Below are 25,625 nucleotides of genomic sequence, written 5' to 3'. Positions count from 1 at the left end.
TCCCTGCTGTGGACACTCAAGAGCTTTGCCATACAGTCTGCATGGAAGACTGCCAAGGAAATGCAGTTGTAGATCTTTTCCTATTCCTGGGCAACTGCCTTGAGATCAGGTTTCTCTGTCTTTAAAATGGGGATGACACACCTACCTTAGAGGCCCCTATGAGAAAGGCTGTGAATGAATCACAAACTTGGGTCCATCAAACCCCTTCCACAAGCAACCAGGGAGTGCTGGCAGACTGAAATCTCCCAACTAATCCCTCAGTGACTTCCCACTTCACCCAGAACAAGACCCAGAAGAGTCCTCCTGCGGCCTGCCAAACCCTGCAGGATCTGTCCCTGCCACCATCTCTGACCATTTGCCCTCACTCCTTGTTCTATCCTGTCCAAAAGGACTCTCATCCACAGTTCAATCCCACTACCCGTCCCCGTCCCTCTAGTCTGCTCCACACAGATAGTCAGGGCCCTGCCACTCAGTGCTCAGCCATGGACACTACCTCCAATCAATCTCAAGGACCCCTTCACCATCCGATTGCCTCTGTTCCTGATTTACATTCTGCACATGCGTGCTGTCCCTAAAGAGAATGTAGGTTCCCTAAGAGAAGGACACTATCTGTCTTATAAACCACTGTGTCTCCAGCTCCTGGAACAGTGCTTGGCACACAGTATGTGATATGTGTGTGTTGAAAGTACAAATACATATTAACTAACACAAGGATCCATTATAAACTCCAAAGGCTGCACAGACATTACTCTGTAGAGGCCTTTCCATTCCTTCCCTGTTATCCTTTCCTGTTACTACCTTGCTTACCTCAGGGCCTCGAGAGAAAGCTGTCCATTAAGGGCTATGCAAGGATTACCTAAGCATAGTCAGCAATCATTATCAAGGTCATGAGCAATGGCAAGTGACCCACAATCTGATATTAAAGACTCCTCATCTGTTGACTGTGATGCATATTTACTCTAGTGCTGGGCCAGTGCTGTCGTAAGCATAACCTTACCCCAGTAAAAAGCCAGACAAAGCACATCCACTAGCTCTGTATTTCTACAGAGCAGATCTTCAACCAATGGACAAGTTTCCTGGAAAACACACACACACACACACACACATACTCATATTCTCTCTCTCTCTCTCTCTTCCTGGGATCAAAGTTCCAGGTAAGTCACCCCCTACCTGTGTCCGATGCCAGATCACAGATGCCCGGGAGTGGCCCAGCTTGTTCCGGCAGGGTCCCTTATCATAGTGTATCAGGAGGAAATCGTCCTGTGAAGTGAAGAGAGAGCTGGAGTGAGCAAGGGATCCTTGCTTGCACTACATCTCTTCCTCTACATTCACAATGAGTAGAGACCTGAGAGAGGTGACAACAGAGGACGGACATGGGCCTGTGCACACCTGGCCACTGCCACTCCAGGCGAGGAGTCCAGCTCCATATTCATCTCCACAGATCAGCCCAGAAGTGACAGCACAGCCTTGGGCACTAGAGGGAGCCTTGGACCGGATTTCAGTCTCAGTCCGAAAAAGGGCCTCCCTGGCACCATGGCCTTGTCTTGAGCTTGTGGGACAGAACCGATCTATGCTGACACAGGGCTAAAAACAAGTAGGTCAGACTCTGACTCCAAAAGCTTCCCCCGGCATTGGCTGTGTCTGATTCTGCTGGAGTCCTGCATTTGCATCTTCCTATCTCGGTGACCAAATTATTTCTGAGATTAAGTGATTTCCTTTATTGCTGGTCCATCTTCTTTCACCAGTGCCAGACTTCTCACCAGAAAGTGCTCCCTCTCAGATCAGTACAATTTTTCTCTCTATTCAAGAACTAGCTAGGAACTATCTTCTATCTGCAACTTCCCTGAAGTCCAGAGTGAGGAGTCTCTCTCTTCCGGCACTTATAGGAACAGCTGTGAGTGTGAATGCCTCCCCTGGGTGTTCTCGCACCCCATCTTGATCCCCACCTTCACGGGACAATCAGCAGACTGTCAGGTCCTGGATCCTCATATATGTCCGTCTCTTTGTGCTCTCCAGCTCAGCGCTTGGCACCCAGATCTCACTGAACACCCACTAGGTATGAGGGGAATGGTATTTCTATATCAAACTCTTGGCTCCCCCATGGACAGGGCGTGCCTTTTTCTATCCTATTGCCAAAACAGGAAACAGCTGGCAAAATGGTACCAAGGAGCGGCAATGGTTGGTTTATACATTTAACTGAGGCTGTAAACAAATAGCCTCTTCTTGAGAAAAGAGTAAATAACACAGGGCCCAATGTGTCTGAGAGAACAGGAAGTCACTCTTCTAAAAACCAGAAAGAGCTGGAAGTGAGTTGCTGTCTTCTGCTCCATCAAATCAATGATGCTAGAACAGTCTGGGCGGATGTAGCCAGCTGGCCTTCCTCTCATCCTGAGAAGGGCACCAGCCTCAGGGTTGCTGATTTTGGAGGTCAAACCTTCTGGTATCTGAATGCATAGTGGCATATTACTAAATCCTGGCCTTGAACAGCATAGCAGAGAGGCCTTGGCTGAGGGTTGGAGTCCTAGCTGCTGCTGTGCACCTGACCTCTTGGGACTAGACCGTCATCTGGGAAAGGAAGGGTAGGAGCAGACGAATGCAAAGTCTCTTCTGGCCACACATTTGTCTTCCAGGAAGCTACTTCTCACCACTTCTGTCGACTGTGAGCTCTCTCCTCCTTAAACTCTTAATTATATTTTCCTTTACACTGATATTAATTTACGCATACCTCCGAGATGAGTTCATTCATCTGTATGTCTCATTTTCCCAGACTACTTATCACAATGTCTTACACTGTATCCTCTTTAAAAAGTTTCTGAAACACAAACCAAATCACATGTGCTACCAAGTTTAGAATAGTTATTGGTCTCTAATAACCGATATGGACACACCTGGTTGCACATTAGAGTCCTTGGGTAGCTTATGGGAAATGAGAACTCCTGGGCTTCACCCCCCCAGATACTGACCCATAGGTCTAGGATAGAGTCCAGTCCCCAAACTCCCTCAGTGGTTCTGATCCAACCCATCCTTGGGAAGCACAGGCCCTGTGCCAGGGGCAAGGCTCCTTAACTTGGCGCATAGAGGCCTTCGTCAGGGCCCTGACTCATCTTTCTAGCATCTCTGGCCAGGATCAGGCCATGTATAATTTCACGAACACCTGCATCACATCCAGTTCTGAGGTAGCTGCCTGGCTCAGCACATTCTGTTCTCTTTGCCTCGTAGCTTTCAAGTCCTCAGCTACCCTCAGGCCCCCAGACTCAGTGACTTGCTGTCTTCTCCTGAGGCTGCCCAGGGCTTTACTCCCATTGCCACAGAGTTCACTTCATTCTTGTGTCGACATCACATGCCTTGGGGTTTCTTGCCAGGGAGATGACAAGCTCCTCAAGGTCAAAGGACTTCACCCCCAGCCCTCATCTTAGCAACCCCATCACCCACCCAGAGTGGAGCTGCCAACACTTGGGCAGGTTCGTGAACAAAGTGAATGTTTACCTAAAATGCACCTTTCTTATTCCCTGGAAAAAGGACTCTAACATGGATTTACAATATATACATAGCTTAATTGTGATTTTAAGTTTACTGATGAAGCCCTTGGGCATAACAATACCAGGAGCATTTTTGTGACAGGGAACATTTCCCTACCATTGTTCAGAGAGGTTTCATTAAAATCCTCCATGGGAACAGAAACAATAGAGCATGTTATGGAAAACTACAATCAGTGAGTTGTCCAATGATTTTTTTTTTAAATGCCTAAGCGCAATTCAAACACTTTCAGGTTTAAAATTTCCAGTCAAACTCTGGCTTGAAGCAGGCTGGTCTATCCTCAAAGATGGTGATGTTAAGTTTAAAAGAGCCCTTCCTCACTAGCTTGGGGCTTTTGGGAAAGACAGTTAAACTCCCTGGCCTTCCTCATTCCAACTTACAGAAATACTGCAGGTATTAAATAAAGCAGGTATGCAGAACAAATCATATAGTGATGACCCATAACAATTACTGCAATCTATTGTAACTATCTACCCTCCACCCCGCCCCCCAAAAAAACCTACAAACTGCATGTGTCCTTTTCTAGAATAAGCAGCAGGTGCTGGGCAGTGCTCACAGTCGAGAAGCAATGAGGATTCAAGGTGCATGTGCTTGGCCAGGTGCAGAGGAGGGGGAGTAAGGATGAAAAGTGGTCTGAAATCATTTATAATTCCTAGATGTTTGTATGTGCAAGAAAGCATGCCTTGGGCAGACACTGAGGAGAGAAAAACGTTCAGGGAAATGCTCTCCTCGCTTCTGAGTGTTCCCAGCTGGCTGCAAGCCTTGCATTTACGGACTTGTCTTTAATCACTGTTGATGTCCTTGGTAAATGGCCCCAGCAGTAGACTCTTTTCCCTTCAGGATTAGCTTCCCATGGTCATAGCATCCTTTTCCATTAGCTCTTCATCTTCGAAGAAAAACAGGAAACACTTGGTCACGAGGATGATGACTTCAACAAAGGACAAGCACAGTGTGATTCCTCTGCCATTAGGAGCTAGGCAGAGGCAGGAACCTGCTTTAGAGCTGAGGCAGACAGAGAACATCTTCCTCAGGGCCCCAGCCGTGAGGACACACCTCTGTGTTCTGGGAAGAAAGCGGACAACTTCCCTCCCACTCCCTGTAAATTGATCCAGGCAACCTGGGGAAATCAGACTTTTTGTCAGTCCATTTCTAATCTGTCTTTCTAAACGATCATCAGGGGGATCTGCTGACACATGTAGTAAAACTGGCATTTCACTTCCTTCCTCCTTTATGGAAAGTTACAAAGAGTGGTAAACTGCGGGCCAGATGTTAGATACTACATCATAATTCAATGATCAGTTTTCAGAAAAATTGGAATATAATTCAATGGAGAAACAAATAAGACTTGGAGGGTCCTAGAAGACTTTGAAAAGCTTCAGATGTCATTCTAAACATCCCCTCCCCACCACGCAGGGTCAGGCCTTCTTGTTTGGACTTGAGCTAAAGAAAACTGATCTTGCAAACTGATTGGACTTGTTCGAGCCCCCTCCATTTGATTGGAGGAAGAAGGTTGCCATAGGAGGCCAGAAGCCTCCATTCGGCTAGAGAGCAAAGGGCTTGCATGTTTTCCTGCCCTACAGAGAGCGAGTGTCAATGCGCTGAACGTGCTCCCAGGCCCAACAGCTAATCAGTCCTCTGCCTCCCTCTAGCCTGACTATCCCACTAATGGTCCCTGTTAGAGTAGTTGGTGCATCCTCCTAATTCATATGCTAAACCCCTAACCCCCATGGTGGGGCCTTGAGGTGATTAGGAGATGGGGCCTTGGGGTGATTCAGTTTAGATGAAGTCCTGAGGGTGGCACCCCCATGATGAGATTGGAGTCTTTCTAAGAAGAGAAAGTGACTAGAGCTCACTCTCCCTGCCATGTAAAGACAGTGAGAAGGTGGCAGTCTGAAAACCAGGAAGAACCCATCACAAGGAAACAAATCTGCTATACCCAGATTTCAAGTTTCTAGTGCCCAGAACCATAAGAAATAAATGCCTGTCGTTTAAGCTGCCTAGTGTAAGGTATTCTGTTATGGCAGCCCAAACTGAGAATGATGGTTCCCCCTCAGATAAAACCTAAGGTCTTCAACACCCCTGAACGCCCAGGCTGAATCCTGAGCCTGCATTGAGCTGCTCAGGCCCCAGAACTGTACGAGTTACTGCCTTCTGATAACACTGCACTCAGTGAGTTAATGTGTTCATAAACACAGAAAAAACTCTTAAGAGTTCTACTTCTCTGTGTCACAGGAATAACCACCATGCTTTTTGGGGAATAGCTGGTCTGTTTTTTTCATTCTAAATCTAAACCTTAGAGCTGAATGCAGCAACATGGAGCTCAGGGCCATACTCACATCCAGAGACTCCAGGCAGTACCAGCAGAAGGCATGCTTGCAGTTTTTGCACATCATCTGTGCACACCCTTCATCGCGTTCTATGTAGACCTTGCACTTGGGGCAGCGCTTGATGGGTGCGTCGTCCTCTTCCATTTTGAAAGCAGAACTGTGGGAGAGACTCCATGAGGGCTCTATACGGAGGGATCCCGCGAGACAGTGACTATTCTGGAAGCGCTAGCTTAACTATAGGAACCGAGGTGTTAAATGAAAAAAATTAAAGAAATGGAAACTCCAGAAAAAATTAACCAAAACACTGTGAATCAGCCATTTGGGGGGGGGGGCAGGCATCAGCATATTTCTAAATTTAGATATATAGAAACAAAAGAAAACACAGCAAAAGGCTTATCACAATGGGGGTATCAGAATAATGATGTTAAGGTCAAACATGATGTCCTTATTCATATATTTTTCTACTTTTCAAAGGGTTGATAATAAATTTTATGTACCTTACTATTATGGAAAAAATATGACACACACTATTTACTTAAATAGATCCACCCGGTTCATCTTACAGAATTGTTTTCCTGAGAGTTTGGTTAGGTTTGTAGTGGTTAGTGTGAAGGGCTTTAACCTGCGGCCGTGTGCTGGCTCTTCTCCAAACTATCTCTGGAACAATTCTCTGAACCCCAGTTTTCTCATCAGTGTGAGCATAAGAGAAGATTCTGTGTGACATGAGCACAGTGCTCCAGTTTGTGTGAAGTGCCTGATATAAGGTAGCAATAATTCAATGTTTCTAATAAAAAGATAACACAAATATTTAGGTATGGCTGTGGAAGGCCATCCATCCCATGCTACTAATTTTTAAAAAGACAGATAAGGATATTCATGAAAGCACCTAGAAGAATAACTGATAAACGGTTAAGGGAAGTTATTGCCAGAAGTGGTGGCTCAGGCCTGTAATCCCAGTTCTTTGGGAGGTTGAGGTGGGAGGATTGTTTGAGCCCAGGAATTCAAGAATGGCCTGGGCAACACAGCAACATGTCAACATCTCTACAAAAAAAATAAAAAGCTAGTCAGGTGTGGTGGCATAGGCCTGTAGTCTCAGCTACTTGGGAGGCTGAGGCAGAAGGATCTCCTGAGCCTAAGAGGTGGAGGCTGCAATGAGCCATGATTGGGCCACTGTACTCCAGCCTGAGTGACAGAGTAAGACTCTGATTTAAAAAAAGAGGAAGAGAGAAGTTATCACTGATTATGGGGGTGCATTTGCTATACTGTGTGAAATTGCTGCATCAATCCAACATCACCAGGAAAAAAACAACTTCCCTTTGGAGGCAGCCTTTTCAGAATTGAATACATTTATGAGTATATATTCACTGAAGCTGAGCTAATTTTGGCATTTTGAGGGCATTCTGGCTGAAGGATCTCCCACAAACATCACAGTCAATATAAAAATTAAATGTGATTTCACTTTTTTTGTAGGAATTGTCTAATTAGCAGTGAACTTTCCTCCACTTGAGTTATATGGTCCAGCTGAACACGACTGCTGTGTCCACACGGAGAAAGTGACAGGATAAGGAATGCGGAGGGATGCGTCACACCCTCCTGGAGTCTTGAGACAAACACCCTTTGGAATCTTTCAGAGTCTTGAGGCAAGTGCCCTCTGTGCTATTTATGTATTATCTGTTAGTCTCCTTATCTGCTAAAAGCATCGATCTCTGCAGGTGTGCTGAGGATTAAAGAGTTTGCACACATTAAGTACATAAGCACAGAGGCTAGCACAGAAGTATCAGACACTCAATAAACAGTGGTTGTTTTTAATACTATTATTGAAAGATAAAAACTGTCTCTAGCTCAAATACTTCTCCAACCTAAAGCAAACTACAGACCCACCTGGCTACCCAGAATGTGATTTAGAATGAACTAGGGTTGTTGCAAGAAGCCAGCAAGATAAAATATACGCAAGTGCCTCCAAAGGAAACTGGCACAGAGTGAGCCCTGAATAAACTTTAGCCTTGGCCTCCTTCTGAGAATGGTTTTGACTTTACAAAGAGCTGGAAGTCATGAACACCAGATCCGGGGATCAAGGTTGGTTATCAGGTTAAATAACAAAGTTTTGCTTTGAAAGTCAAGTGTGACCTTAAAGTTATGAGACCAATTTTTTCATGTGAGTCACAAGCTAATTTTGAAAGAAATGTCATGAAGAGTGTACAGAGCATCTCTTGGGGAGACTTTTCAAAATGGAAAGAGTTACAATATGCAAGCTGTGGTGCACTATGCCATGCACAAAAATGGGGTCTAGACAATCATCTTCTAACATTCCTGGGTATCTGAATTACATTTAAAATCCTTACTAATAGCAACTCTTGTGAAAAACTCAAATTTATAAAGGCAGGTAGGAGTCTTCGACAGTCTGTTCACAATCTACATGCCCAAGTGTCTTAAAGGGGCAAGCAGATGATGCTAATGAGTGATGCTGATAGGGGATGGATAAAAACATGGGTAAAAGGAAAATTTAACCCTAAAGAAAACCTCTACAATGTGAAAAGTAGCTGAGTGTCTTCTCAGTTATAATGACAGCTGACAGCCTCAGTGCCCGGGAGACAAGAGAAAGAGGACGGACAGGACAAACCTCCTTTCACAGAGCGGGTTGCTGCCAAGCTCCAGCCGACTGTGAGAATGCAGGCTTAGAGAGGCTCAGGATTCAGACTTCCCAGAGAAGCCAGAAACTCCGATTTTTATGTGTAATCTTCTGATTTTTAAGTTTCCACAAAATGAGATTTGCAAATTATTATTTAAATCTTGTGGAATGATTTAAATAAGACCAGGTTGAAGAAAACTAAGACATCAGGCTTCAGACTCTGACCATGCTCAATCTCAAGTTTCGAAGCACCTAAGATTCTAATACAAGTGGAGTGATTCACGCTAGTATGTGTGTGCCTGATGTGGACCAGGATACAGTTCAGATATGCAGGCCCCGACACCAGGAGCTCAGCCTGATGGCAGAGTTTGCCACATGGACAGAAGATCTCAAACACAGCGTGGCCAGGGTTGTCATCAATAAAGACAATTTCAGTGGGAATGCAGAGGGCGGAGCCACCAACCTTGCCCCGGGAACTGGGAAGCTTGACTAAGGGATGTGAGCCAGTCCTGAAGGATGAGAAGGACTCTCTGGGGAAAAGAGGGTGGAGCAGGGTGTTCCAGGTACAGGGACAAATGTGCATCCCGAAGTAGACAAGGGGCATGTTTCAGGGACCCTGAGAGGGACGGGGGCTGGAACATGGCACAGGGTCAAGGCGAGTGGAATGGGGAGAGGGAAAACAGGGAGCTGCTGACGATGATGCCTTTGGGTGGGTGGTGGGCAGCTGATAGCTCTTCTATCAGGAATATGGCCTGGATAGGAACAGGGACAACTGTCTAGTGGAATCACATGAGACTGGGGCGTCTTAGAACAAAAAGACCTGGGTCTGATCAACCTCCTATGCTTCAACCGACTAAAATTCATGGTGCACAGAACGGTGCCGCAGCGTCTCCCTGGGCAGACAGCCTGACCATCTGGCTGAGGGGGAGGACACAGACACATTTACCATAGTCTTCCTGACAGGCTCAGCATTTCAGGGAGATGGGGGTCACCCTGGCCTCAGGCAGCCAAGAACCTGTTTTTGCAGATACTCCTGGTTTTTATGACCCCTACTCTCCTTCCTGTTCCTGCATCCCCACTCTGCATTTCCTTCAACAGGGTGGGCTTTTGGAAAAACTTCAGGTACCACAGGACATAAAACCCTTAAGAGTAACAATCTGTGCATGCGTTTTTCATTCCAGGCAGGCAGCATAGGCTTTGGTTATTACACCTTTTCATTTCCAGGGGCGTGCAAGGTACCTGGGGTGTAGTCACTTCTCAAAAGTAAACAAATAACTACACACTTGAATGAGACTCGAGAGGTAGAGTGTGTGTTGATGGCAGCCATGTCCAGCCTGCAATGACACTTTTAGGAAGAAAGCAACATCCTTCTCTGAACCCACAGCCCATGCCCTTGGCGGAAGCTTGTGCACAGAGGTACCTGGTCTCCCCGGGGAGGAAGGTGATTGGCATGGATTCTGAGCAGCCCTGGCCAGGGTGCCAGCTGGCTTTGCAGGTGGAGCAGAATTCCATGTGGCAGGCTTTGCACTGCACCGGCTGGGGGGGCTGCAGCCCCACCTCCTGGAGCTGACACACGGCCTGGCAGGTGGACGCCGGGCACCACGTCCGACAGGGATCGAAGAGCACCTCTGGCACAGGGAGACAAAATGAGCAAATCAAACGCGGAAGGCCAGAGGGTCTTGTGGGCTTCTGAGGGGAGGAGTCCCACCACCAGTGAACGCAGAGGAGCCACCTCTGTGCCACATCAGTATTCACCAGCCCTGCCTGATGTGCAACCTGCTCCTCCAGCCCCTCCCAGCTTTTCACCCTGCTCTTAGGGGCAGCAGTAGACCTCCAGATACCTCAGGCATCCTTCAGGGATGCTTCTCCTGCCCCCCGAATGCCCTTGGCTCTCTGGGATGCCCCTGCTGGCCCCCAAGGTCCAGCTCGCAAGCTTGGAAGTGTGGCGTCCTCACCCATCCATGGTTTCTCTGAGTACCACAAACCATACTTGCTCGTCTGCCTCCCCTAGGAGACAGCATTCTGAAGTCAGGCTTGAGCCTTCATCTTGTCTCCTCACACCCAGTCCCATGCTCAGCACACACTGGGCACTTGGAAAAGGTTTGTTAGAGGATGGAAAAACGGAGGGAAGGAAGATGGACAAATTATTCTTCTGATCAAACGGTTTATCTCCCTAAGACTTCATCCCCTCCAAAATTTAAGTCTAAGTCGTGAGCTAACTAATGAGCAAAAAAGCTCAGGCTTATCCTCTGAATCAGAGTCCAAGTTACTAAGAAACCCAGTTTAATGGAATTAGCCAGGAAGTTTATTTTTAAAAATAGGATACCTCGACACTCCCATTCTTTCACATCCTTGTCCAAGAATTGCCTTTCTTTAAATAATCAGTCCTGAGTTGCCCTTTGTCATGAGCCTGATTATTCATTTCATGTTTCCTCATCCAGCATGACACTGAATTCTCAATGAGGGGACAGTGGGGGGAAACCACATGGAACGCCAAGACTCTGCCAACACACTGTTGGAAGCCAACAGAGTACAGGGCTATTTCCAAAGGCCTTCCAGTAGGCCACTGGTTTCAAGAGTCTCAACAGGGCTCTTATTGGGAAGTAATCGAGACAACTGAGTTTTTCTGAGGAAATCTGGAAGGCCATGGCAAGCCCTTGCAAACTTCTGGGTGCTGGGACTGGCAGCCAGGCAGATTCCACTCACCCATATCACACACACAGTTCAAACTTGGATACACAACTGGCTGGAGCTGTGCGTGGATCCAGACCTCACCTTCACATGTGGCCGTGGGGCAGGCAGCAAGTTTCCTACAAATCACTGGCTGGGGTGTCCTAATTGTACACATGCACACATACGTTTATGCCCTTGTGTGTTTACCACATTCCCCCAAATAAATGGGGAAGCCACACTCAGTCTTCTAGGAACTAGCTTGTGTGAGGCATAACCTTGAAAACGAAAATCTAGTCATCCAGTCCCAGAGCTGGCAACTTCCCTCTGAAGGGCCAGACAGTGAGTATCTAAGGATTTGAGGGTCACATGGTTTCTGGGCTTCTCTTGCAACTACTCAGCTTTGCTGTTGTGACACAAAAGCAGACTTAGTGGACAGTAGTGAACATTCTGGTAAAACTTCAATTACAACAGCAGGCCATGGGCTGGGGCTGAATTTGGCCCAGTGGTCACAGCTGGCTGACTCCTATTCTCATCTAAATACCTTCAGTCTTTTTTTTTTTAAAGGTGAATTAACCAATGATGCAAAACTATCAAACTGTTAGGTCTGGAAAAAGATTAAGAAGAATTTGATAATAAAAAGAAAAGCTCAGAAACATGTGTGCCTCTTTAATCTTCATTATAATAATGTGAAGTCTTCAAGATGCTCCTGATACTGTGTGAATGAGTACAATTAGCTCTGGTGTTACTTGCTGATAGTGTTTCAGTGTATGCTCTTCTACAAATGTTCCTGGCTGTCAGATATGACAAGGTGATTTTGTGAGAAAACACTGTTGTTGCCTGTGAGTCACGTGTGTGAGAGCAAATGCTGGGGGGACACACCAAAGTGAGGAGAGTGGGGTCCATGTGCCAGCCTGGGGCACTGAGGGATCTTTTTAGCAGTGTAGGGAGAAGACCCCAAAGGCAGCTCACCTTGGCTGCTCAGCTCAGGAATCCGAAGCTGCTCAGGTTGCCTGAGTCCTCTCCCAACCCGTCCCATCCCTGATTCAGCCCCTGTCAGTTTGTCTACATAGCTCCCTGCCTCCTGTCTATGCGTGCTGTGGTCTGAGCCCCGCTTTGTCCTGACCAGATACGAGGTTCTGTATGTGCACAGCTGTGATGCAGGCTCTGCAGGGCACAGACACTCAATGTGCTAAACAATACACCATGCAGGCAGAGAAATCCTTGGCCTGCTCTTTGCTTTCTTTCCAGTACGGCTCTGGCGTTAGAGCCCAGATGTGCAGTGCTGCCTGCTGTGAACCTTTCCAGTCCCAATCCTGTTCCCAACCCTCCTTTTGCTCAGAGAAGCCTCTGACTTCCAGAAGGAGTAGACATCACAAAGCTATGCTCATGTCCCTTCATGCATGTGACTGACATGCGCCAACTCTCATCCCTCCAGGCATAAGAGTAGGAGATACTGTTATCCTCCCCTCATCATGAAAGGCCCCATTATAGCACAGAGTGGAGAGCAGGGGACCTAGATAAGGTTTCCATGGGAACAAATTTTATTACTTTTGTCCTCACAGACCTGTGACATGACACTGCCTGTCCGCATGTGGAAATATTCCTTATCGAAAAGGTCAAGGACAAATAATCTGTTCACTCTTCTGACAGCAAACAGGCTTTCTGCACCGCCAGGGCACATCAAACCCTGTGAACACAGCCCTAGGTTTTGGGAGTAGACGTCTATCAACATCCTCATCCTCCTTTCCCACGGCTGAATTCTGCCAGCTGTGTGCACAGACAGGACACAGTTGAGGAGAAAGTTCACAGGAGTCAGTGTCAGAGTTTCTATTTATCTGAATGAAATGCTATTACATATATATCTAATAATAATACACATTATAAATAATATATAGTACATTGTAATGTATCTACTATATGTTATTTTGTGTGTGTGTGTGTGTATGTGTGTATGTGCATGCGTGTGTATGTGAGATGTTTTCAAACAAAGCAAACTATACCTTTTCAGGCACGCTAGGAAAAAAAACTCATCTTGCATCCAACCTTCCAAAGATATGTTCATTATATGTTCATAAAGCAGGTCTCAAATAGATCTTTACTGATATAAGTCCAAGACTTTTTTTAAAAGGGTGATTTTCCTTTTAAAAATAGACATTTCCTTTCAGAAACATGCAGTCAAGGACAATGTGCCCAGCTGCCTTCACACCCTTGCTGTTATTGCATTGCCCAGGCTGGCTGGTGCCCTGGCACGGGGCTGGGATGGCAAGTTTGATCCTGCTGGGATGGTGGGTTTGACCTGGTGTGAGCCAGCATCATTTTTAGGAGGAGTCACTGATTACTGGCGGATCGCCTATGCCTATTAAAAAAAAAATTATCTGAGCTTTATTTGCTTTTAAAAACCAATACCTGTCATCCCAGCACTTTGGGAGGCCAAGGTGAGCGGACTGCCTTAGCCTGTGGGTTTGAGACTTGCCAAGGCAAGACCTCATCTCTACAATAAATCAAAAATTAGCCAGGCATGGCAGTGTGTGCCTGTAGTTCTGGTTATTTGGAAGGCTGAGGCCTAAGGATCACCAGAGCCCAGCAGGGCGAAGCTGTGGTGGCTGGGAGTATGTCACTGCACTCCAGTCTGGGTGACAGAGTGAGACTCCAACTCAAAAAAAAAAAAAAAAAAAAAATCAACACAAGATTTGACTTCAGCATTCACTTGGCCAGGGACTCTGCTGTCAGTAGTATGAAGAAACGAAGAAGCCATGGTCCCTGTGTCTGGGATGGCTGAGCTTCCAGACAGGTGGTCATGTACATGAACACCACCACATAGTACAAATGGGTTTCAGGAGGAGCACACGGTGAGAATGGCCCATGCTACCTCTCTCAAGAGCCTGGATCCACCCAGACTGAAGTGTGCCCACTGAAGAAGACGAGGTGCTCAGAAAGAAAAAGAAGGTCCCGGGCCCCCTTGCCTGGCTTCCTGCTTGCCAAAGGCTCCAGCTGGAGAAGGGGAGAAATTTATATTAAAATCAAGGCTGTTATATCAGAGGAGACATTTGAAGACTAAATGGAGGCAGTACATATATTCTGAACTAACCACAGGACTTTTTGGTAACTAAATGATTTCAGAAAAATCACTGAACTGTCTGAGTTTTCTTCCAGGGCATCTTCCATTGACTAGATTTTAGAGGCATGAAGCGAGTCAAAATTTGCTTTCTGATCTCGTCTCCAAGCTTGTTCAAGGCATTGGCTATAATCCACAGCTATATTTTAGCTCTGACAATCAAACATTTCATCTAGATAGGTCTTTTGTTGTATTAAGTCTGAATCCCCCTTTTTTTTTTTTTTAACTTTTAACATAATGTTAGTAAAATGTTTTAAAGTGATAGGTTTGAGAGTTTTTTTTTTTTTAACCTAAGCCAAGTTCACTTCATGTTTATGCAAAAGTTAAGAAAAGAAAAAAGCTTTTTTGACACAGCCAAAGTACTAGGGAAATAACTATTAAAATTATTAGGTAGAAAAATTTACCTAGTTGCATTTTAAAATTAAAGTCAGTGTCACAGAAAGCTCATATTCTTGTAACCTAAACAACAGTCAGTTTCTGTCAAGATTCTTCTGGAAAATATTTTCAGAAAAGCTTGAAAGTCTCAGAAAACTAAATTAATGAATTTATTGCTGCACATACTAACTTTTGCACCAAATGGCATTATACTTGTATCAAAGCTATAAATTGCTCCAAAGCAAATGATACATGCCACTTAGATAAGTTCTTGAAAACAAATTTCAATGTCCTGTGTGTTTTTTTAAGTTGGCTACATTGTTGTTATTGGTTTTTTTTGTGAGGGTCTCGCTATATTGCCCAGACTAGACTTGAACTCCTGGGCTTAAGCAATCTTTCCAACTCAGCCCCTCAATAGCTGAGACAACCAGCACATGCTACCACACTGGCTATCTTTAGCATTTCTTTTAAACATTAAAAAAAAAATAACTCTCTGCATTCAGCCACAGTAGGAGTCTCTGGATGTTTTCCTTTGGTCTATTCTGCCTTCCATTCCCAGCTGACAGTGTTTTCACATGAACCCGTCACCCAGGCTTGTATCTCAGTGGCAAACTCCTAACACAAGCAAGAACTTGAGTGCCAGTGCACGAGAAGGGAGAACAGACTTCAGTGATCACAAACTAAGCTGCAAATGTGATAATTCGCATGCAGTGTCCTCACAATGGCATTCTACACATCTGTTACTCTGCTCTTTTGCAGATGAGCTGGAGGCCCAGAATACATGTAAAAACAAGGCCAAATAGAGCCCTCAGATTCCTTACGGTATCATTTTGTGATCCGGGGTACTTCAGAGAGCAAAGATGAAGACCTCTCCTGAATATTCAACATGTTGTAATCTTTAAATATGATCCCCAAAATAATGCTAACACATTTTAGCATCTTTGCACACACACTGGCTGATTCACTCCATACTCGTCTCCCGAGGGACCCTGAGGTCTGCTTCAGGTAAGGAGGGCGGCGCAGGGCCTAGCAGGAAAGGTCATGGCTAAGGGACAGGAGATTTGTTCCCCAACCACTCACAGGACAAGTCAGTTAGCCTCTCTGGAATATGAGCATAATATAGATAATGACAAATGTGCTTGCAGGGTTGTTGTGATATTCACTGGGATAAAGGACTCGATCATTCACTCAGCACCTACTCTCTAGGCCTGGACCATGCGGTGAGTCGTATACATAGGACACATACACTCTGTTGTTAGGATGGTGTTTGTTGCAATTTCTATCTTGCTTAGCCTCAGGTCCTCCCTCCAACCTTTGCATCTTTTCAACTTTGGACCAGTTTAAGAGTGTAGCCTTCAAACCGTTAGACTTTAAGTTGGCTGAAGAACAATACCTCATCAGCATCATCATCTTTAAGCCACCCTCAGAAGCTTCAATCCCTGTAAACCAATTGTGTTAAATGAATTCTTCCTGCTACCAAACAGATCACCAGTTAATGTCTTCAAACTGTGAGCTGTTCAGAGAATTCAAAAAGTCTGTTGAATTTCAGTTCAATTTACGTCAACTTTTTCACTCCTATCAAATGATGTACAATCATATCTACCAAAAGAACTTCTCTAAAAGTTATCCACATTCTGTTATAGGAATCATAACTGGTGAATATACTGGGGCACCTACCTCTTTCAAATTGTAGCTTTTTATATCTTTGCATAATTTCAGCCGCAACCATGCACTCAATCTAAAGGAAAAAAATAAAATAAAATTAAGAAGTATAACAAGCTGGGACCAGAATATAAATCAATGTAAACCCAAACAGGACCACATTATCCTGACAAGCTAAGCAATGCATTGCCAGTACACATCAAAACAAACCCGATTTGTTCACTTGCACTTGCCTCATTCTCCTGTAGGTGGCCCTGTTTAGGGCAGGCAGCATCTGGGCAGCTAATTGCAGTTTCTAATCCTTCTTTGATCAAGAGCTCAACATACTGTTTCAGGCACTGAAAGAAAAACATAAAAATGTTCATAAACATCTTTACTTAATGCCAAAGAAACTGTGATGCACTAAAAAAATGGCTAACCGTATCGTTCCATTACAGCTGTATACTTTCACTGTGTAGCCCATAGCAACCACCAAATTTGAGGTTTAGAGGTTTTATTCATTCAACAAATATTTGTGGGATAACTATTCTGTGCCAGGGACTATATGCCAGTTCACAAAGCTAGCGCTGTGGGTTAGGTCCCTGCACACAACTTTAGCAAACACAAAAGCCAAGAACTCTAACAGCAAGAAGACAGTAAGAAAGGCTGGAAAGTAATATTTCTCAACTGCATTTAAGATGTTGGGCACTGTACTAAACTTCTTATCCCTCATTGGCTCATTAATCCTAAAAATTCTTTAAAAAAAGGTATGACTTCCATTTTTCAGATGTGAAAACTGAGGCACCAAAAAAGGAACCTGCCAGCTACCCAGATAGCAAAACAGAGCCTAGATTCAAACCCAAGCTTACTCAGCCAAAATGCCTATGCTCTCCCTGCTGAGAACACCTGTGTATCTGGCATTCCTCAGCTGTGATGCCTCACTTACTTGTCACCAACCTTGCCTACCTGGGAGTGTGCTTAAAATCTGCAGTGAGTCAAAAAAAGATCAAGTGAAAGGCACAAAGTAGAGCTAATATAAAAGATTTTGCAGCACTTACTCTTGCTTTACAAAGTCTATTAGTCTTAGAAATCTAGTGTTTCCCTGAAAAGTATGCTACTAACAACAATGAGAAGAAAAGATATGGCCTTCCCCAGGTAGGCTCACTACCAAGAGACTAGAGACAAACTTTGAAGAGCTTATGTAAGAACTCAAAAAGCATTGGTAGAAAAAATGATGTAAAATCCCTCAAAAGCATCTCCAAATCAACTCTAATCATGGCCACAGTATAATATTTCAGGTGCATAATAGCAACACTACTATAATATTATAATAACAGTATTAAAATATAATAGCAATTCATCAAGAAAAGCTCATGAACTATGTTTGCTCAGCTGCTACCTCCCCCCACAAATGTATAATCCATATTATTACAAGAATGCACAGTTATCATAATGAATGGACCTAAATTAAAATCCAACTGCAGTTCCTACTATTTCTATGTTTAGAACAAGTCTATTAATCTCTTTCTACCATCTTCAGTTTCCTGATTGGTAATTTAGGGTGATTCAATCTACCTTACAGTGAGGTTATAGGAATTGTACACAAAATAAAGAGTTTAGAAGAATACACTGAAAGGAGTATGTGCTTGATACATAAAGAATAATTTGATCTAAATGAGTAATTCTCCCCATCCTAGCAAACCAGAATATTTCATTCATTAAAGACTCTAGATAGAAATTTCTTTTAAAAAATAGAAATTGAGGTAATTCTCAAAAAGAGCAATTTTCCCAAGCTTTTCACAAGACTTATAACTTCAAGTGCAAATTACAATGTTGGCAGCTCCAGGCTAAGCCCTACGTTGTCCTAGTCTGTATTCTTTTGATCTGCTTGGGCGATGATGATTTTCATTAAACTTGAACTTAGATTATTCACATATACGTCTACATTTTGCCAACCCACAGTTTGTGACAAGAGCTCTCTGAGTAGTCAGTATGAATGAGCCCAGTCTTGGAGTTCTCTTTAAGACACAAGAGGACAGAGTTTTCAGAGGTAAATTCATGAAAACCAAAGCAATGACCTATTCCCAGAAGGAAGGAGGGACAGAGAAAAAGAAAGGATCACACCCAGTCTCCATCAGGGCTGCAGCCTGGCTTGGGGTAACATCAGATGATTTGCTATGGGGCAATGCTGTGCTTTAGTAGAGTGGTAAAATGTTGCAACAATGGCCTGTTTACAGTTGGCAGCTAAGTGGAATGTCCTGTTTATGGCGGGGTGCAACATGAGGAGAGAGAAAGACCATAGGATTTGGAGTCAGACAGACTCAAGCAATACTTGTCCATCTAGACAGAGTTAGGACCACAGCTCCTTCAAAAATAAAAGAGAGATGCCCATCTTGCTGGGTTTTTGTAACAGTAAGAAATAGAGTATACAAAGTAACTAGCACAATTCCTGGTATACAGCACCAGTTAAGTACATAGTGGCTGATGTTACCTCTTGTTTGTCTATCTGTCTGATATCTCTCTTACAGTTATAGATACTGGGAAAACAAAACAAAAAAACCCCAAAACCAAAGCAACAAGATAATTGTTTTACTTTCTATAATTAAGTTTGTTTAAATTAATTCTTTGGAGAATACTAGAATGCCTTAAACCAATACAACGCTGAAAACGCTCACAATATTGTGCAGAGCAGTATATAATGATAGAACATTATTCTTCCTAAGAGGCAAAATACAACAATCAAAACTGGTGTGACATGTACACCCTGGGGAAGTCTCCACATGTTACTGCTCAAGAGCCTGCATATGGTAACAAGCAGTGAGTCATGTCTGGCTGAAAGCTACCCAAGAGCAGACATTCTATGTCATCAGAATACATCTATCTGCGCAATTTGCAAAATGATTATGTTCTGGGAATATCAATGTGTTTACTAAATAAAGAAAGATGAAGATCCAAGTGGATGACCTTGCATCCATCAAAACAAGCCCAGACTTCTTCCAGATGTAAAGTGGGTCATGACTAACAAGCTATGTTTTTCAATCTAATAGCAAAAAGATGTCTTGAAATGAGCGGGGAAAAAAAGGTAAACAGAAGAACTGTAAAATACGGTCTAAAAGCAGATACTGTTATATTTACCTACTATCAGATTAATTATAGATAAAAGTAATCAAGTACCTTCTAAGTACCAGACTCTATGTCAATCACCTTACCTATGCTAGCCCAGTGAACACTGTGGCTACAAGAATTGGGTAAGATATTATCTCTCCCATTTACATGAGAAAACCAAGGCTGGGAAGTTAAGAACTGTCAAACTAGAGGCACTAGGATTCAAACCCTTGTGTGTCTGATTCCAAAGTGGGTAGAATCTTTTTGCTTGCTTTTTAATTTTTTGCTTACTTTCTCCCCAATTGAGAACCTTTAGATGAACACATTTAGAGATCGCATGTACTGTATGAGGGCTAAAGTCAATACAGTAGTACCATATCAGAGAGTTTAGTTAAATAAGATTTTAGCTGTTCTTGGCACCTAAATAGTAACTATGTGAAATGATGGATATGTTAATTTACTTCACTATAATAACCATCTTACTATCTATATGTATCCTATAACATCATGTTGTAAACATCAGATATATGCAATAAAATTTATTTTTTAAAATAACTCTTTCATAAGCAGTTATTTATTATTTTCTTCTACCTTATAAACTCTTGTGTAGAAAAAAGAATCCCGTGTACTTTAAACTAGCAAAGTCTGAGTCAACCCAGAGAACATCTTTACATGTTCATCATGCTGCCAGTGCAAAGATGACTCAAGACATCACGACCCTCACAGCCCCGGGTGGGGAAAAGATGTGTGCTCAGGTAATTATTATCATACAGTATGCTCAGTGCTCTAATGAGACCACCCCCTTGGGTGGTAGGAGGATCTAACAGGCCACTGTGGGGTAGAGAGGAGGGGTCCCACCTAGGTAGGGTCACGGGAAGGCTTCTTGGAGATGAAAAGTTGGCGAGAGAAACAAAAGCATTCCAAGGAAAAAGAAGGCATCAGCCGCACAAAGGCAAGAAGGGGGGCAAGAGCCACGGAATGTTCCAGGCATTTAATTTTCCACTTTGGCTTCCAACTCTTTGAAACCTGATGAGGAGACAACACTGCTGATTTGCTAATACACCTCCAGTGCGTCAGAAGTTTCCTGCCAAATAGAGTGGTCCACAGAGACATAACTGCCTCGCCTAAAACTACTGCAAGTCTGAATTTTGCTGGTTTTCTTTCTACACAAAGGCTTGTTGGCTACTGATGACTCTCAAAGCAGGAGAAACTGTGCTCAAATGTGCTCACCAGGAATCCACAATTTACAAAAGATTATATGCAGGCAGATCCCAATTAAAGCAGTGGGACCCCACGGACAGTGTTAAAGGCATAAGGACACTGGAATCAGAGAGCTGGCTTTGACTCCTAGTTCACCCACTTGCCAGACATGTGTTTTTAGCAAGGGTATACATCTCACAGAGCCTCGGTTCCCAATCCTGTGGGATAAGCTTGGCAGATAGAAAAAGAACCACTCCACAGTTCCACTTCCCAGGACAGTGGTACTCCAGAATATTGCTGCCGTACTCCCCAAGAGTTTTTCTTAGCCTTTCTAAAGTCATCAACGATCAATGACCTGTTTATGTTTCTCCTCTATTAGATGAGAGTTCTTTGAAAGCAAGGACTGTTAATTATTTATCTTCCTATTCCTTGCACCTAACAGAGTGCTGCTAAATAGGAAGTGATGAATCAGTGCTGTGCCGATAGAAAGATGGTGAGTGGATGGACATACAGATAAATGAAATATGCACAGAATAACCAGACACCTGGTTACAGACATTCCTTCGCACTCCAGAAGAAGAGCTGGAGCCCTGAGGCAGAGATGTGTTAACTACACACTGCTACTGCAGGACAACTGAACTGGTGATCTGGGTCCTCTGCAGGCTGGAAGGCCACAGCGCTGTCATCAAAGAAGCTATACGAAGGACCCCAGCACAGCCTTATGAGGACAGCCTCCTGGAGATACTCCAAAGCTCTCTCACTGGGTGGCTTTGGGAACCTGGAGCAAACCACCAGGAAAACTCCACAGGGTATGTTCTGGCAAAGACCACTGCCTCAGGAAAGTGGGAATGTGACTTCATGCACATATCAGAAAGTTCAACATATGAAGTTTGCTTCTATCAAATTATTGGAATTAAAAAAAAACAAAACAGACTTTACATCTTAAAAAAAAAAAGCTCTCATCTACGTGTACTCTCTGCACCTGTCAAACCATGAGAGCCACAGTCTCCTAAACAAACAAAACCTGCGGTCTCTGCTACAGCTTTGCTAAAGATCAGGTGTACTGTAGAGGAGGATGGCTGACTTCTCACCCAGCTGCTTTGGGTTAAGAGCAGTGTTCTGCTTCCCAGCATTACCTTGGGCCTTTTTCTTAATGTTTCTAAGACTAGTTTCCCTCAACTACAGAACAAGACAATGATTCTACCCTGCAGACAGTACCTTGTTGGAAAGGCTGATTTTGCCCCACATAAAGTAGGGCCTCAACAAATATTAGCTCCTTTTATATTAGTTACTTTTATCCCTTACTATATCCTCAGCCTATCCACCTTATTCTACCCATGCAAAATTCCCATCACCAAAAAGCCTTCCAGCTGATTAGTCCAAAATGGAATGGCCACACTCACTCATCAAAAGCAACATACTCTCCTGGAAGTTCTACCACTCACAGACTGTATTAGTGCACATTTGCTCCCCACACTCTGGATGAGGTGAGCGATAATGACTCTGTACCTCTCTGTAGTCCTCACAGGCCCTCACAGAGTAGCTCATGATTGTAGATGCTCAGTAAAGATGTGAACTGAGAGATATGGTGTTAAAATGCTCTCTTTCAAGAGCTCCTAGTGGGAAGTTGTCAGTTATGTGGCTGTCACTTGTCTGAGATTTTCAAGTCAACCAAGTCAGCTAGCATTGAGCACCTGGATGGGACTCAGAAAGCCCTCATTCCACAACCATCAGAAGCCCACAGGAGCAATGCATGGTAGCAGGGCTAAGGAAAGATACAGATGCTGTTTAGTCAATTCATTACAAAGGGAAGAAACTATCCATTTCAATGCTGAGTCCGTTCAAGACAAACAACTATCAGGACAAAGGTATGCTGGTTGGACAAGAAGTGGTGTGCTTGAGACCAAAGTATCTGACCCTTGGTGGACTGTAGAAAGCACATGGTGTGAAATGGGACTGGGAAGTAGCCGGAACCGTGCTGAGTATCTGGAGAGGATTTAATGTCATCAAAAGGTTGTTTTAGGCTGGGCTCAGTGGCTCAGCCTGTAATCCCAGTACTTTGGGAGGCCGAGGTGAGTGAATTGCCTGAGCCTGCGGGTCCGAGACCAGCCTGGACAACATGGCAAGACCTCATCTCTACAATAAAAAAATCAAAACTTAGTTGGTGTAGTAGTGTGTGCCTGTAGTTCTGGCTACTTGGAAGGCTGAGGTGTAAGGACTGCCAGAGTCCAGCAGATCCACAATGGGGTGGCCATGAGTGTGCCACTGCACTCCAGTCTGGGTGACTGAGTGAGACTCCAACTCAAAGAAAAAAAAAAGGTTGTTTTGTAAGAACCCACTCTGGGTAGGATGATAATGAACCTAAATGGGCAGGGAAACCTGTTTATAGGGTTAAGCTAATGGTTCTCAACCAGGGCACTGTGTCACCCAGGCTTAGGGGAAGTGGTCAAAAGACAGCAGTTCGAGGATAAAGAAGTGACCACCACCTAGCTCAGCCTGCAGCTTTACCATGCAAGCAACCATTAAACCGTGAATGTTTCCAAGGAGGCTTGCACACACAGTCATGTGCCCACTGATCAAAAGAAGGAGGGTCATTCTGTTCTCACAACTGCCTGTTCAGCTTTGTGGGGGCTCGGCTCTGCTTGTCCTTGCTCTTCTTCGGCCACAAAATAAAGACATTGATGTGGAAGCTATGTTTTCTTCCATTTTCACAGCAAACCATCCAACTCCCTTCTCCTGACCTCTTGGAGGTGGTGCTGGGCTGGCTGAGAGGGAAGGATGTGGAGAGGATGCACCCTTCCCTCCTCAGCAAGGAACTTGAGCTCCGACTCTCAGTCTCCAAACAAGCTGCAAGAGAAGCACTGGGGGTGTGGGTGGCACATTCTGTTCATCCTACTTGTTGAATATGAAAACTCAGAGTCACAGAGGAGCAAAAGTTCATATTTAACCCAACCAAGGCTTCATCACAGAGACCTCCCAGTGGAATGAATGCTAAAGGGAGGCATTGTTGTAGGAGGGTGTGAATGCAAATAACATTAAACATCAGAGGCAGGGACATGCAGACACTTGACCATTCCATCCCCTCAACAAATATTTATTTACTCTGTACTAAGGCTGTGAAATTGAGTGAAAGGCATATCTACAGTGGCTAAGCAAGTGTACTGTGTTGAGGGCTGTTAAAAGTCTAGGCAGGAAAAACGCTGGTTCAATCTATTACTGGAGGTAGAACGACTGTGTTTATGGGATAATGTGTGTGTGGATTTAAGAGGACATGGGAGAGAAAGGAACACAAGCGTATGAAGAGTTTGAGAGTCCGAGTATGTGACAATGTGAGTATGTGCCCAGAATGCATAATACCAGAGAGTTAAATTGAAAAAGAGTGACACTTCCTTAATTCAGTCTCTTTTAGGAAGATCTGAATATTCTAGAGGACTGAAGATCATTCCATCAAATGGGAAAACTAAGAATTAGTTTGCTTTTTTAACCTCCTATATAAGAAGGGGTTGGGGAGACCAATAAATGTACCCACGGGGGTATCTTACCAGTATTGGGGTAGGGTTCCAGACCTCTGACTACAGTAGGTCCTAGATAGGCCTCCTGAAAGTAAATAGTGAGGCTGTTTTTGAGAAGAAGAGTCAACTCCACAAACGGGCAGGGAGAAAGTGGATCCCAAGTGTCCTTCCAGGAAAGAAGGTGCCAGGGTCTTGTGAGTTGGGGGGTAAGACAAAGATATTCTCTGGCCATGATTGAGAGTGGGGCATGCAAATGCCTCCAGAGCAGCCCTTTAGACTTTGCTAAGTTTCTGAGCAAAGCCATTATTAGGAGTTAGCATTTTCTTAAGGACCTTTAACAAGATCTCATTTCTAGTGGGGAGACAGCACCACTCCATGACATAGGCCACTCCTGGGTCCCACTTAAAAAAGAACAAGTGTCTAATTTAAAGGATATGATTGGACCAGGAAGCCAAGGACAGGGAAGGGAGGACGAGGCTCTGGGGAGACAGACCATAGAGCAAGCACAGTGGCTGCTGGCATGGCCCCAGGGGGAAGGGATGCAGTCAAGGAGCCAGGGCTTGGAGCGCCAGGAATACCCACCTGTACAAACCAGCAAGGGTTAGGGTTTGCTGGACCCAGAACTTTCCTCTGAGGTCAGTGTAGGCAGTGGAAGCAAGATACACAAGGACATAACCCTCTCCTGCCTTTCAACATAAAGAAAGTGGATTCCCCTTTTCATCACACAGGTCCTGGTGGCAAGCGCGAAACTATGGTTAGCATTCTGCAGCATTGGCCGCGATGCTCTGGTTTATTTATCCTGTGCTGTCAGAGTATCAGTTGTTGTTTCTTGGTAATTGCACACAGAACTCTTTATCCTCTGTGTCTGTAGCATTTTAAATACTCTGGATCAGGTTTGACAAAGCTGTAACGGAAGCATCCATAGGCTCTGAGTGAAGTCCTCTGCTAGGAGTAAGGTGCATGAACTCTGACAGCTCCAGTCCCTCATCAAGCTGTTCTGCTTCATCCAGGCTCTGGGATACATTCTGGGTAGCAGAGACTGTGGAATCTAAGCTTGGGATTGAGACAGGGCCTCAAGAGTCAACTTCACAAATGGGCAGGGAGAAAGTGGATCCCAAGTTTCCTCTCCAGGTAAGAAGGTGCCAGTCTTGTGAGTTGGGGGGTAAGACAAAGCTATTCTTTGACCTTGACTGAGGGTGGAGTGTGCAAATGCCTCCAGAGCAGCCCTTTAGACCTTGCTAGACAGTCCCTGGCCAAGGTTGGTCTCTGCAGAATATGTATATTCCCTGTAACAAGTCATGGGGTTAAGGAGTCATGGGATGCAGGGAACCAGGCAACCTAAAGACAATGTAGTCATCACTCTTAATCAATGTGATTGCAAACACTGCATAGGAATTTGAATTAACTTCTTTGATTATAAAGCTGTTTGCTATGTTGTCTTGAGGTGCAAAATAACACCCATGTTGCCATTTTTAGGGCATCACTAGGAGAACATTCTTTTGATTAAAGAA

General features: G+C 44.4%; 1 protein-coding gene across 2 annotated transcripts in view; it reads right to left on the bottom strand.

The window, feature by feature from the left end:
- The window catches only part of RNF144A (ring finger protein 144A), a 101,327-nt gene that overhangs the window by 9,078 nt on the left and 66,624 nt on the right, over window positions 1–25,625 (bottom strand). For both annotated transcript variants that reach the window (XM_008065125.2, XM_021716094.1), the window contains exons 3-7: window positions 16,552–16,656; window positions 16,334–16,394; window positions 9,914–10,121; window positions 5,874–6,021; window positions 1,171–1,260 (exon numbers count right to left, since the gene is read on the bottom strand). In XM_008065125.2, the coding sequence (XP_008063316.1) occupies window positions 1,171–1,260; window positions 5,874–6,021; window positions 9,914–10,121; window positions 16,334–16,394; window positions 16,552–16,656 (612 nt within the window). The remainder of the gene's footprint in view (window positions 1–1,170; window positions 1,261–5,873; window positions 6,022–9,913; window positions 10,122–16,333; window positions 16,395–16,551; window positions 16,657–25,625) is intronic.

The sequence above is a fragment of the Carlito syrichta genome, unplaced genomic scaffold (genome assembly GCF_000164805.1).
Source record: "Carlito syrichta isolate Samal-C Ts95f unplaced genomic scaffold, Tarsius_syrichta-2.0.1 Scaffold308159, whole genome shotgun sequence".
In the NCBI taxonomy this organism is placed as follows: Eukaryota; Metazoa; Chordata; class Mammalia; order Primates; family Tarsiidae; genus Carlito; species Carlito syrichta.
The sequence above is the reverse complement of the archived record's forward strand: the minus strand, read 5'-3'. Positions and strand labels throughout refer to the sequence as shown.